At 36.1% G+C, this 14,309-nt stretch overlaps 1 protein-coding gene across 1 annotated transcript; it reads right to left on the bottom strand.

The window, feature by feature from the left end:
* Positions 1-12,775: 12,775 nt before the first annotated feature.
* LOC131041100 (uncharacterized) lies at positions 12,776-14,029 on the bottom strand. Its single transcript, XM_057974081.2, has 2 exons — positions 13,183-14,029; positions 12,776-13,101 (listed from the first exon to the last, which is right to left on the bottom strand). Exons 1-2 carry the CDS (start codon positions 13,394-13,396, stop codon positions 12,929-12,931), a joined length of 387 nt encoding a protein of 128 aa, XP_057830064.1. The 5' UTR covers positions 13,397-14,029; the 3' UTR covers positions 12,776-12,928.
* Between the last annotated feature and the right edge of the window lie 280 nt (positions 14,030-14,309).

Here is a 14,309-nt window from a genome sequence, read left to right on the forward strand (position 1 = left end):
CCCCCAGTGGACTAAGGATCTTACGACTTTGATTGACAAAGTAAAAGGGAAGATCACGAGGGAGAACCATGACTGTTAGTAGTAAGGTTCCCTCACTATGAGTCATGCAAAAAATACCAAAAATTTTCAAGGCAAAGCTAGGTTTGCTAAGAAATTTTCAAGTATCTTGGAGAGATATGAATGGAGTGTATGCCCCCTATGTTAAAGCGATCGCACACGCCTCATCGAGGGTGATTGCTTTAAGGTAGTGATACACATAAGAAATGAGAAGGGAAAGGAGCATGTTATCACAAATATTTAGCCCCCAAGTGTGAGATAAACCCAAGGATAATAGACACAAAACACAAAGCACGAGGTGACTTCGCTTTCCTTGGGGTCAGTATGTTGTATGATAATTCATGTATATCATATGTATGTATGCATAATTGTTCTTCATTCCCCAATCAAGGAAGGTCACCTAGAAGAAGAGAACACGTGTCTTTTGAGTCAACATGAGAGAGACCAAAAGAGATCTCAATGTTTTGCATCGTCCTCAAGTAGACAACACTAAGGACAACAAATAGAAGAATGAGAATAACACATAGAAGAAGTAACAAAAGAGATCAAGAGAGGAGGAGAGAGTCTGCTATGCTAATGAACTAGTCTAGCGCGTCATCCACCCCCCGATCTTGCTGATCAATATTTCGGGAAGGCAGGAAACACGCTAGAGGAGGAACATCCAACATAGCAGATGGAGCTATCACAAGATCCAAACAAGGGCTATGTTCATGTTCCAAGCCACGTTGTTCTTGTCTAGGAGCTAGGATAAGTGCTTTAGAAAATTCGTTAGATAAATGGTTATCAATATCAACATATTCATATTCACTATCAGAAGAAAGAGGAGTAACATTTTCATCATGAATAACATTTTCATCTATATCATCATCAAGATTTATAAAAATAGGATTTTTAATTCGCACAGGATCAAAACCATCATGCATCTTATGTTTAGGAGATTTTGGCTCAATTTTCGGCTGAGGAGAAAATGGAATAATACTAGCTGAAGGTTTTTTTGGGGATTGCAAAGTTTGGGAAATAGCTGCACGAGCTCTAAGATGACGCTTTCGTCGGCGTTCACGCGCAGAACGATTTCGTCTAGTCTTAGTAGGAAGTTGAGAAGATTGAGGAGGAGGAATGTTCTCATCCTTATCACTTGGGTGTTTAGGTTGTGGTCTCTTAGGTTGGACAGTAGGAGAAGAGGAAGGTCTCTTCTCTCTATAAGAGGAAGGAGGAGGAACTGCTCCATATAAAGGAGGAATATCTGGTTTAGGAAGGAGGCCAAGTCCTTCATGACAAGGAGGTATAGGTCTACCTTTAGAAAGTTTATTAGACATAGACATAGTCACATCCATAGGGATGGGTTGGGAATCTTCTTGAGGAAAGACATTAGTTTTATCTTTCAAAGGAAGAACTTCCTTCTCAAGAATGATAGGAATATCAAGTTTGGGTGTTCTAGGTTCACTTAGAGATAGGATCATATCTTTTTTCCACTTTTGATAAGATTTGAAAAGATGATCACTTCGCGGTGGAAGTGATTGAAATTGTTTAGGCCAAAAATAATCAATAGGAACGCTAGAAGTTCTTTCAACTGGTTTAAAGAGACTATGATTGACAGTAACCACTTCACCATTATGGGGAAATTTCAAACACTTGTGAATAGGAGAAGCAATAGCTTTCATGGAAGATAGCCAAGGATAGCCTAGCTTCACACGAAATTGTTCAGATGATGGAATAATAGCAAAGCTCACATCAAGGGATTTGTTATGGACCTCAATAGGTAATGTAATAGAACCAATTGCAGGAGAAGAAAATGCATCATATAATTTCACAACCACATTTGTTTTGTCATAGATCACTTGATTCAATTGCAAAGTAAAAAGAAATTCTTCAGTAATGACATTAACCATACAAGAAGGATCAATAAGCACTCCACGGCAAGGTGTATTCTTGACTTTTGCAACTATATATAAAGGACCATCAGGTGCCTTGATAGTTTCATAGGAATCAAATGTGATGGAAGGTTCTTTAGGGATTTTCTGCTGCTCTACAAAGTTAATCACATTCGGAGTCATAGACACAAGACCATCAGGTGAGAAAGAGGAATCATTAGTCTCAATCACATTAGAGGTATGAGAAGGTAATGGATCAGTAAAAATATTAAGATTTTGGTTAGGAGGAGCTACAGATTTGTTGCCTTTATCATTCACATCTGAAACAGAGATAGTATTATTATCAATCAAATCTTGAATTTTACCATTTAAAGCAAAACATTTTTCAGTATCATGCCCAGGTTGACGATGAAATTGACAAAAAGATTTGTTATCAAAATAGGGTGAATTAATCTTTGCAGGATCTACTTGCTTTATAGGAGGGAGGGTAAGCACATTTTGTTCCAATAACTTATTCATAATACTATGCAATGATTCATTCAAAGGAGTAAACTCTCTTTCTTTCTTGAAAAACTTAGAAATAGGAGGCACACCTGATGTTGCATTCACATTGTTGTTGGTGATGTTTTCATTGAACTTAATGAACTCTCTGTTCGGTTTAAACTTCCCAAATGGTTGTTGACTACTATCACCCTTATCACTCGGAGCCATAGGATTTTCTTGTTCCATTTGACTCACAGTCAGTTGATAATTGTGAAGAGTTGCACACAACTGTTGGAAAGAAGTAAACTCAGAAAACATAAGTTTTTCTCTAATATCTTTTTGTAAATTAGAAATAAAGATTCCTTGAATATCATTGTCAGGTACTGGAAAAGAAATTTGAGCACATAAATGCTTATATCTACCAATGAAATCAGTCACTTTTTCTTTAACACCTTGTTTACAATGCATTAAATCAATCAAAGTAACTTTAGGACTTATATTGTTTTGAAATTGTTGAATAAAAGCATTTGCAAGTTGTTGGAAAGAAGTAATAGAATAGGAAGGCAACGAGCAATACCATTGTAGAGCCTTATCTCTTAATGTTTTAGTAAACAGTTTTGCAAGCAACCTTTGGTCATGAGCAAAATCGGTACATATTGTTTGAAAGGTCTTAACATGTGTTAGAGGATCACCTTTACCATTATAAAGCTCCAACTGCGGGATTTCAACATGCTTAGGGGGGATATCTTGAACAATGTCAAGAGAAAGTGGGCTCGCAACATCAAATGTGGGTACACTAAACTTAGATTGATTCATAGAGGCAATTTGTTGCTGTAAAGAAGAGACAGTTTGTGCAAGATTGTTAATGGTCGCTTTAGTCGAAGAGTTCATATTAGACATGTTAGATTGTGATGGAGGTATTATGTTATTGAAAGAAGGTATTGATTGAGAGTAAGGTGGCGGGACACTATGATAGTTAGTCATAGGAGATGATTGGAAAGAAGGAACACTCCAAGGAGGAATGAAATGGTTAAATGAATTGCCCCCTTGTGTCATGTTCATTTGTGGAGATGTAATAGGGACACTCATTGAAGGAATGAATGAAGAAGTCGGATTGATTGAAGGAAGAGGGTTGATTGAAGAAGAAGGATTGCCCCCATGACTGGTGATCATAGGTGGAATGTTTTGTATTGAAGTAGTCATTATGTTTGATGTAAAAGTAGGTATACTAGCAATAGAAGTTGTCAAAGGGGTAGAATGATTGACTTGAGTAGGAGGTTGTGTATAACCTAAAGTTTCGGCACAACTCTTCATAGGCATCACATTTGAATCCACGATGTGTGCAATACTACGTAAAATATCAATTCCATTCTTATCACTTTGAACCATACATTTTAGACCCTAAATTAATGAAAGAGCTTGACTATCGGGGTATTCTTGAGACATCCATTGCTGAAAATCATCAAATTGGTTATCCAATTTCGAAAGTTGTTCTACATAAACCTCATGGAGAGCTTCTTCATCATTAAGAGGATTAGAGGAATTACCCATGTCCTCGTTAAAAGGGCCATTCAAATTAGGTTCCATCTCTTCGGTAATTAAACCTTGGAAAGACTTAATTCTAAGGCTTCGTCTAACGGGAATAGTGTAAGTAGGGCTTATTGTTGTAAAACTCATGCACAACTTCCAAGAAAGGTAGGTACAATTGAAAATTAGGGCCAAGGGGGTAGCACTTAATTTTAATTGTTATCTTGAAAATTGAGATCTTGAATTTTGAATTTATTTTCGAATTTAGAGGTAGCAAATTTCAATAAAATCAGCCAATCTCCTAGATTTAAGCTGTTAAATGCAATCATTAATCTCCCGAAGTTTCAGAAAAAATGTCGGGGACCATGGCGAACGAAGTGCACACGGTCCTCGCAACTTTTTTCGAAATTTTCAGGGATGAAAGTTATGATAATTTTAAAGCTAATCTGAAAAAATTGAGTGATTTTATGATCTGTAGATAGGCCAAATTGAGGTTGCAATCTCAAAATTGAACCCTACCAAGATTGTTGAAAAATACAAAATTTGAATTTTGAAAAAGAGAGGGAAACTGAAATTTTGAATTTTATGATTTTAGAGGGAATACTGAAAGCAATGCAAGCTTTGAAATTTAAAAGTTGACTCAATTTCATGCAAAATTCAATTTTGAAAGCAGAAATCAAAGTTGTTGCAATTAAACACTTAATTTCAAAAGTCACAAACTGCAAGAATTTGAATAAAGCACTGAAACTTCGAATGAATGCCAACACACTTTTCAGATTTAGGACAGTAAGAAACACAATTTTAACACAAAATTTCAATTTCAACAATTTTTGAACGATTAAAAGCCTTAATCCAAGCAATGACTAGACCAACTTTGACTTTAATTTTGAAAGTGTTAGAATTGATGAAATCAGCCAAGATTCTGGATTTTAGCAGAAAAATACAGTAAGATCTAGCTCCCGAAATTTCAGAAAAAATGTCGGGGATGATGGCGCTCGGGGTGCACACGGTCCTCGCAACTTTTTTCAAAATTTTCAGGGATGAGAGATATTATGATTTTGTTGCAGAATCCAAAGTTACAGCCGATTTGGACGTGTTTTGATCAGTGAAATCATCAGTCAAAGGTTGAGTCAAGAGGGTTTTAAAAATTAGGGTTTTGACACTTAACCACTTAATTTTCAGAATTAAAGCACAAATATGATTTGACAATTTGCAATAGAAGGGTGGATCTGAAACAAGCATTAATAATTAAACATTTCACAAGCTCGATTACTAAAAAGAAAATTTAGGGTTTTTATGCAATTAACCTCTAGAATTTGCAAAAGATCAAACATGGAAATGTAATTAAGGAAGAAAAAAATTTCAGATCTAACCAAGAATAATTAGAATTAGGATGTTCACGTCAGGTTCACCAAAATATAAAGCGGAAAATCAAACCCTAGGTGTTCCCCCACTCCATGGAGAGAGAAAGGGGGTCACTAGGATTGACGGTTTTCACTTAGGAGAGACTTTACATTCAAAAGAGGGGTTGAAACTCACCAGATCCAATCCCACACAATGCAAGATTGAATTCTAAATGAGTTTCAAGGGTTGAGACAGCAAGGATACCCTCTTTTGTAAAGAATGTAGATAGAAGGATTGAACTAGGAGTGTATGTAAAAGTAAGAAAGATTCGCTTGTAGATGGATATAGGGACACGGGATGAAGCTACGGACCTGAAATTAGCAATAAAATGTCGAGACGATGTTGTCCTGCGAGTTTGAGTGAAAGTTGACAGGACGATGGCGCCCAGAGTGCACACGGTCCTCCGAAAAATCCACGAAACGAAGGGGGATCTGTTCGTCTCTGCACAAGGATTCCAGATCTTCAATTACAGCCGCGTACCTGCAACCTACACACAAAAAAGAGAGGACGATTGGGGGGTTAGGGATTAGGGGTTTGTCTTCAGGTCAAACCCCAATTTTTTGGAATTAACCAAGAAATGAGAATGCTGTAAATTTAAGTGTTTGTAATGTAATCAAGTATTGATACCTTGTTATAAGAATGTTTGTATTCTTACATGCGAAGGTGTAATGATGTTGTATGTTGTATGTTGTAGGTGATCTCCTCTTCAATGGTTGAATCCTTGTCTTGAATGCAACACCTAGCCTTGAATGGAGACCTAGAATGCTCAATTGCTTGAAGGAATGCTTGAATGCTTGAATGTTTGAAATGTTTGCCTATCGCTTCCGCCTCTTGCTCATATATGTCTTTTTTCTCCTCTTTTTGGGAGATGAAATGTAGTTTATATACTTGTCAATTAGGGTTAGGAGACTAATTTTTCTGACCTTAGGCCGACCTAGGAGCATTATTTTCCAAATTGCAAACTTGAAGACCCGATGCCCAACAAGAGACCGGGCCCAAAATAGGGCCAGGGACCAGGGCGCTGGGCGCCATGGTCCCACCTCCCAAGATAGCACGGTGCAAGGAGGATCAGGCCAAGGTGTAGAAAGATGCAATTTTTGATGTCGTAAATAGGTTTCGGGGTCTCCATTTAGGTTCAACATTGTGCCGCCATCGTGAAGACCCAAATGCAGTCGAAACTGCAAGTGTCGCAATTTTACGACGCTACACTAACAAGACCCCTTGTTTCTTCAAAATAGATCTTGAAGTCATTTAAGACCGCACCCTTAACATCATATGTTGTTAGAAACGCTATAAAACTCAAAGGAAACACAAATTTCTTTAAAACAAGTAAGGTGAAAATATTTTATGAGCATGATTTTTGAAGTTATTAAGTTCATTTTTTTAATTTGAGGATGTTCCTCTCCTATTTTGGTTCCAGGAAACTCATCTAAGTAGGTAGATAAATGCATTGTCTAAATTTAAAATATCTAAATTTAATTTTGATTCTTTATTAAAAAAATTAAAAATTTTAATAATAATAAAAAAAGAGATTTTAAAAAATATATATATTTATAATTTTTTAATAATGAATGAAAAAATATCTTGAAAAGGTCCATCCCATGACAAAAACAAGAACAAACAGTACCAAGTCTACAAAACAATACAACCAACATAATTCCCTCTGATAGGGGTGAGGAGACATACATGGGGCAAACACAGAAGCTACATTTTACTGTGAACATTTTAATGGCGGTTTTTTTTAATTTTTAAATGAAAGAAAGCTTAGACAAACAAAATTTGAAATGAAAATAGAGAGCAATAGTTAACCACAATGTAATTTTTCTTTTCTTTTTAATAGAATATTGATTATAAATATCATGTTTACATTAGCACTAACATTAGATCAATACAAGTTTTTTATGAGAAAACATATTAGAAATCACTTGTGAGAGATAAAAAATCGCTACTTAGAAATCCAGATTTATTTAGAAATCATGTCCATATTAGAAGGCAACTAACTATGATCCTCATGATTGATGAGTTGGGAATAGAATCCCCCCTTAACATATGAGCTTTAGGGGATGAACTATTTCTTTTTTAATTGAGTAGTAGAGAGAAGACAACTCTACCATGAACAATATAACTTTCTTTGATTTTAGCAAGGAAATCTACCACATTTTTCTTCTCAACTATTTGGCAAGTCTCATTGCACAAAGTTTGACCTAAAGGCTAAATTGGGAAATAATCCTTACTTCTCTAAATCGTTTACTTCCCTTTTTCCCCTTTCAAGAAAAAAGAGTGACCCACTTTGTGCACATATGGTAAACAACAAATGAGTCCTAAAAAATAATGTGTTGAATTGAAACCCCACATTTAGAAGACAACATGATCAAAGACATAAGAGGTTTGTCTACATTCATAGACACAAAATTTAACGTAAAAGTGTCTAGACCTACTTAATATCATCACCAACCACCGCTAGTTGACCAAAAGATTTAGCAATACCATCCAAAACTCAACCTACCAATACTCCAAAAGTAAATGAATGAGTCTAACACAATTAAAGACCTAAGAAATGGGATCCACCTTTAGGTCAAAGTCTAGATGCAATATTTATAAGGTGAGAAGGAAAAAAAGAAAAAATTATTCACCACGGATTTGAATTAAACAACACGTTCTAAGTTTTGACTTATTTAGGTAGCTCATCTAAAATTACACTAGCTTCTCTAATAGGGAAATGGTTATCCAACCCTTAGGATGCACCAATACATAAGTTATGGTGTGTGAAGGTAACTTATACATTGGTGCATCCTATGGACTTGGTATCCATTTCCCTCCAATATAACTCACATATCAGGGGAAAGGGTCCTATACGTGTGCACCCTCACTTCATGCTTTTCAATTTCCTATGTAGATATTTCAAATTTCTCTCAATTTTGTACAACAGTTGAAATGCCAAGTCTCCTTGGTGTAGTCATGGTGGGAGGGTCCTCAAATAGAACAGTTTGGACTATGCAACAAGAGTTACACAACGGAAACAACTCAAAGTGATGGAGGCAATGCAAAACCAAACTATATTATATCATGAAAATCAGTTACAAACTGTTGGCAACATTTGGGCTCACAAGATTTGGCTCATAGGCCTGAACACAAAACATGCATGTTATGCAACATTCAACTCAAGCAAGAATGTGAGCCAACTCTGGAACTCCTAACCTCAGATCTATCTTCTATGTTCTAAAACTTGATTCTAAATGCTTAATTACATTGATTTATATGATCAAGAGTGATCCACATCGGCCAAAGGTGAAACAATCACCGATGAACAATATGAAACGTGTGAAACAACAAGATCATCCTTTGCCAAAGAGATCCATAGGATGAAGTGCGGACCTAAGGGAAGGTCGGCCACACGCCAAGGTGTACAAGTTGTAGAATACAACCTCACAGAATCCAGTGAACACATGTATGCAAATAACCTGTCACAACAATGGAAGATTCACAAAACACAAAGATTTCTTTGAAAACCTAGAGCAAAAGAATGCAATAATGATAATCAGATAATGAATTCCAAAAGGCATCAATCCTTATAAAAGGAGATCAAACCTAAAAAGGGAAAACCCTAAAAGCAATTAATAATTAATAATAAATTAATTATTAATATTCCTAAGATTAGCTTCCTAAATTTAGCTTAAGTGAAATAGAGAAAAGGTGACTTAATTATTAAATCAATATGATTTAATTAATTAAGTAAACTAATACCTTTACTCTAACACCCCCCTTAAGGTGAAGTTAGGGAGAAGCTAAAAAACAACTAAGGACTAGATGCATGAAAGCGAAAAATGGGTCCCGGCAACAAGGCCTAATGAGGTACCCAAGTAAAAGAGATGAAAGCATGCTAAAAAACATGAAGGAAGGAAGGCCTCACAAAGACCCCCCAAGGATACCTTTCTTCACCTCGAGCATAGAGCGCAACTGAAGATAGCGTGGTGATGCCAAAGGTTTTGTGAAGATGTCAGCAACCTACTCCTCTGTAGGAATGTACTCCAAGGTGAGTGAATTGTCCTGAATGAACTTCTTGATGAAGTGCATGTGAATCTCAATGTGCTTCGTCTGCTGATGCTCCACTAGATTGCGAGAAATGTGTATAGCACTCTTATTGTCGCACCAAAGAAGTGTAGGACTATCAGGAGAAAAACCGAATTCTGTCAACAACTGTCGAAGACATAAAATCTCCTAGTTGGCTAACACCGTGGCTCGGTACTCAGCTTCTATAGATGATAATGCAATAGCAGATTGCTTCTTGCAAGACCAAGTGATAGGACTGGAACCAAGACAGAAAACAAAGCCAGAAGTAGACTTCTGATCATCGACATCACCAACCCAATCCGAGTCAGTGAAGCCAACTATGTGAGGAGCCCCTGATGTGTAGTGAATGCCAAACTGTAAAGTGCCCTGAATGTACCTCAAAATACATTTGTTGTGCAATTTCTCCTTTGTAAGTAACAGGTATTCTTGCAGATGATTATCTACACTTGTGGGATTTATCAATCCTGAATTCTAACATGGTATCAGATTACCATGTAAAATTTGTAGAATACAACCTCACAGAACCTAGTGAACACCCACATGCAAATAACCTGTCACAACAATGGAAGATTCACAAAACACCAAGATTGCTTTGAAAACCTAGAGCAAAAGAATGCAATAATGATAATCAGATAATGAATTACAAAAGGGATCAATCCTTATAAAAGGAGATCAAACCTAAAAAGGGAAAACCCTAAAAGCAATTAATAATTAATTAATTATTAATATTCCTAAGATTAGCTTCCTAAATTTAGCTTTAGTGAAATAGAGAAAAGGTGACTTAATTATTAAATCAATATGATTTAATTAATGAAGTAAGCTAACGCCTTTACTTTAACACAAGGAACGTTGGAAACAACGAACTGAAGCTCCGCAAGCTACGAAAATGATCCGCAAGATTCACTAATAACAAATAGGTCCAAGCGGTCCGGTCTCCTAAGCAAAAACTGACTCAGATTCCAAAAGCGATAACTTGTCGGGAAAAGATCCAAACGTCCCATAGACTTGGGATAAGGCAAATGAACATGTCCACAATCTAAATCTAGCTCCGCAAGATCCGGTGAGCAAATATAAAGAAACGCAGAATGAAATGTTGAAACTGCAAAATAGGAACAAACTGAAAGAAGATATTTTTTGTTGATGCAATATTGCCAAGAACCAGGGATGCTCCTACATCACTCCTACTTAAAAAATCATTTTCAAGTCCACATGGTCGAATATGATGCCACATCATTATGCATTTTTGTGAAGGTGTCCAAAATGGTCCCAAATTGTGATAAGACCAATAGATGTGTATAATGTCATGTTTACTTGTGCGCTGACTTGGCATCGCATGATTGGTTACTTTTTGAATTTTAAAAGTACTTTTTTGAGGATAAGCATTAACATGGCATTTTTAGGACACTACTATTGATCCCTTTTTGTTCAACTCATGTATTAAACCCCTCTCACCTATTGATCCCTCTCCCATAATATGATTTTAAATAAACCACTTAAACAAATAAAACCAACAAAGAATTATCAACAACATAATTAGAGACTAAGATGCACACCTTCCAACACAATTGGTTCCAAAGAGGGAGACACAACAAGATTTCAACATGTCTCACCTCTAGGAATATCATACCAAGCTATTTGACCATTCTCACAGTAGGAGGTAGCAAGCTGATAGTCTCAGCATTAGAAGAAACCCTAGCGACACCTTCAACGGAGAGGGAGCAACACATTCCATACAGTGTGTAGTGATAGAAACACCACGCTCTGTCACCTTGCACAACCTCGTCAAAGTAGGAGAAGACTTAGACCTCTAAACCTGGAACAAGATCAACATGAGAAGAGGCACTTGGAGAACAAAGAGAGAGTTGAAAGCCCCTTCTTAGTGCCTAGCATAAGTCAAAAGAACCACTGTTGCCCAATGCTTTCCCATTGCAAAGGACAACTAGAGTAGTGAATCACTTCCCTTTAGCACAAGGGGACAATCAAGATGTCAAAAAGAATCATAGTTTAAACAACATATTCTAAGTTTTGATTTGTTAGGTGAGTAATCTGGTTAAATCGTACTAATAGATGAATTACATTGATTTTAGGGAAGTAACCTAAACCAGTTAAAACTTAGAATGTATTGTTTAAACTTACCCAAAAGAAATGTCATTTTACTGCTCTTCTACCTTTTCATCATACAATCCATTCCAATCGTCCTCAAACTCACCCTTCACCACAAACTTTGTATCATCGTCTTCATCCTCATCCTCTTCATTGTCTTCTGCACACAAAATATACAAAATCATTACCAAGCGCCCTCAAAATCCACATCATTATCGTTGTTCTCATCCTCATTGTTGTCTTCTTACACAAAATGTACAAAAAAGAGTTTTCCGCTCTTCAATACAAAAACAACTCGAAGGTTGAAAACATGCACCAATGATTTGCAAATGATAAGATTAACCAAACGACCACCTTCCTAATCAAAATTAATAGCAAGAGATCCGACATCAAAAAGAGTTTGAAGATAAACTAAGGGGGTTCTCTTGGTCCCATAGATTGTTTAGTCTTGTGGACATCATTAAAATCAATCATTCATTCATTCACCATCCTTAACTATTTTTTTTTGTTCTTCTTTCTTTCTGTGACTTAAAATTAATGATATGGAGAACAGATTTTTTCCAATTTCTTGAAGGAAGTTAATTAGCTGGGGTCTCATGGAGGAAGTTTTCCAAAAAAAAATTAGTGGGTGTTGTCCAAATTTTTTAGAAATGTTTTAAAGCAGGTCTCATGAATTTTGTGGTGCAGTTTTAAGTTCATAAGTTTAAGCTCTCAAATTTATGAAAGCTCTCATGAATTTTATTATTTTACATATTCAATTGAACACAATAAATCAATTTCTAGTCGGATTCAAATCTTCTAACTAAAAAGTATGGACTGCTATTTAGAGAAGAGTTTAATTATGATTGAGGTCCCATTGCATGGACTTCTTATTTTTAGTGGGAATTGTTGAAATTTTAATAATATTTTTAAGTGGGTGGTCCAATAAATTTTGTTGTACAGTTTAAACTTAAAAATTAAAATCACTTATGAAAGTTCAAGAATCACTTCTTAAAAATCTACCATTATTTAGAAACGAAATCCATGTTAGAAACCAACGGCCGCAACTATTCTAGCTTCAAAACAGACTAGCTCCAAAACAGACCTGTCGTACTGCAAGTACTGTCTTTTTGGAGCCAAAATAAACGCGTCCGAAATCAACTATGAAAGATCAAGAATAACAACTTAAAATTTCACTTTAAATATTCCTATGAAAAATTGAACTTAAATCTTACAAATAAATATTCAATATTTTAACCAATTAATTTCAACCCCTCAAACAATACAACATAACATATCTGACTATGTTAAGAGCAGCGCCGTGATTGACACTGTTTTTTTAATCAAAAACATAACATATCTGTCTGTACTTTCATCTTATTTCTTTTAACAAACTCCAACATACTTTTTTATCTGAATCAATTACAGGTATCTCAAATCTGTACCATGTTTGAAGATGGCGTTGTGTCTGCAATTCCAAAACATTTCATACAACATTTTTGTTCAAACCCATCTGAAACAGAGCAACATATGCAAGCCCAAGAATCCATTGAGTTCATCACAAGAAACTCCATATTTTTACTTTTCTTGTTGACTGCAACTGCACCTGTAACAACCCACATTTGAATTTGATCAAAACTTACAATTATATGCAGCCCTGTATGACTTTTAAAGGAAACAGACTTACCTCTGATCTCTTCCTTGAATTCTCTGACAAAAAGCAAAATCAGCAACAAAGCCAAGCAAGCTATTTTAATGGTTGAAGCCGCCATTGCCATTCTATCTTGCATGTTAAACTGTGAGGTTGCCATCAATTGTAAACAGAAAAACTGAATTTTTTTTCTGATCGTGTGTTGCGAGTTAATCTTTTCTTTTTGTGAAATCCTAAAAACCATAGCCATGAATATCAAAACTTCGATGAATGCAAGATCTGATAGATACAATTGGAAACTTCCATTTTCATGGATTTTGATTGCTTTTAAGAAGTTACTCTTATTAGAAATATAAGCTTTTATAATCGACCTTTAGACTAGTCCACATTTTTTCTCTAAAGGTTATATCCATTGATGGCTTGACAGAAGCTTTATGGGAGATTTTATGAGCCGCTATTCTTCGGTATTGGTAAATCAGGCCACTGGGTTTCTGATTATGGACAGGAAAGAATCTCTATGGTTCCCCATCCACGTAGCAAAAGAAAGGTAGGGTTTTCTGGTTGCAGGGAGCTCTTTTCATGGCACAAGAATAGCAAATGGAAGACTGTTTCAAAGTTCAAACCCACGTTGCAGAAAGAAAGGAACACGTTGCAAAAGGTAATAAGAAGTTTGGATACACAAGGGCACCACGTTGCTGAATATAGGAAGTTTCAGAGGGTCATTGAAAGCTCTTTCCACCTCGTAGCAAAAATATCGTTTTTTTGTTTGGTTACATTGAAGAAGCCTCCCTCATCTTTGCATGAAGAATACCTTACTGTCGGAGAGCCACGTTACAGAGTTGGAGGAAGCTTCAGGGAGTACATGTGGCGTGGTGGAGGAGAAGGTTCGGGGGCTTTATTAGAGGTTTAACCCACGTTGCAATTTCATCCTTTCTTTTCGCATTTTCTGCCAGGTACTTTAAATAATGCTTTGTGTTGTCAATCTTTTGAGCATTGGTGAAGCTTTCAAGAATCTTGCATGAAGTTTAGAAGTTCTGAATTCATGTAGCACAAATCTAGCATCGAATGTTCCATTTGGTATCCACATTGTAAGTTTCTACAAACTTATATTTTGGAGGATCAAGTTCAGACCTTGGTAGTCTTGAGCAGATACGTTCAGGAAA

The sequence above is a fragment of the Cryptomeria japonica genome, chromosome 11 (assembly GCF_030272615.1).
Source record: "Cryptomeria japonica chromosome 11, Sugi_1.0, whole genome shotgun sequence".
Taxonomy (NCBI): Eukaryota; Viridiplantae; Streptophyta; class Pinopsida; order Cupressales; family Cupressaceae; genus Cryptomeria; species Cryptomeria japonica.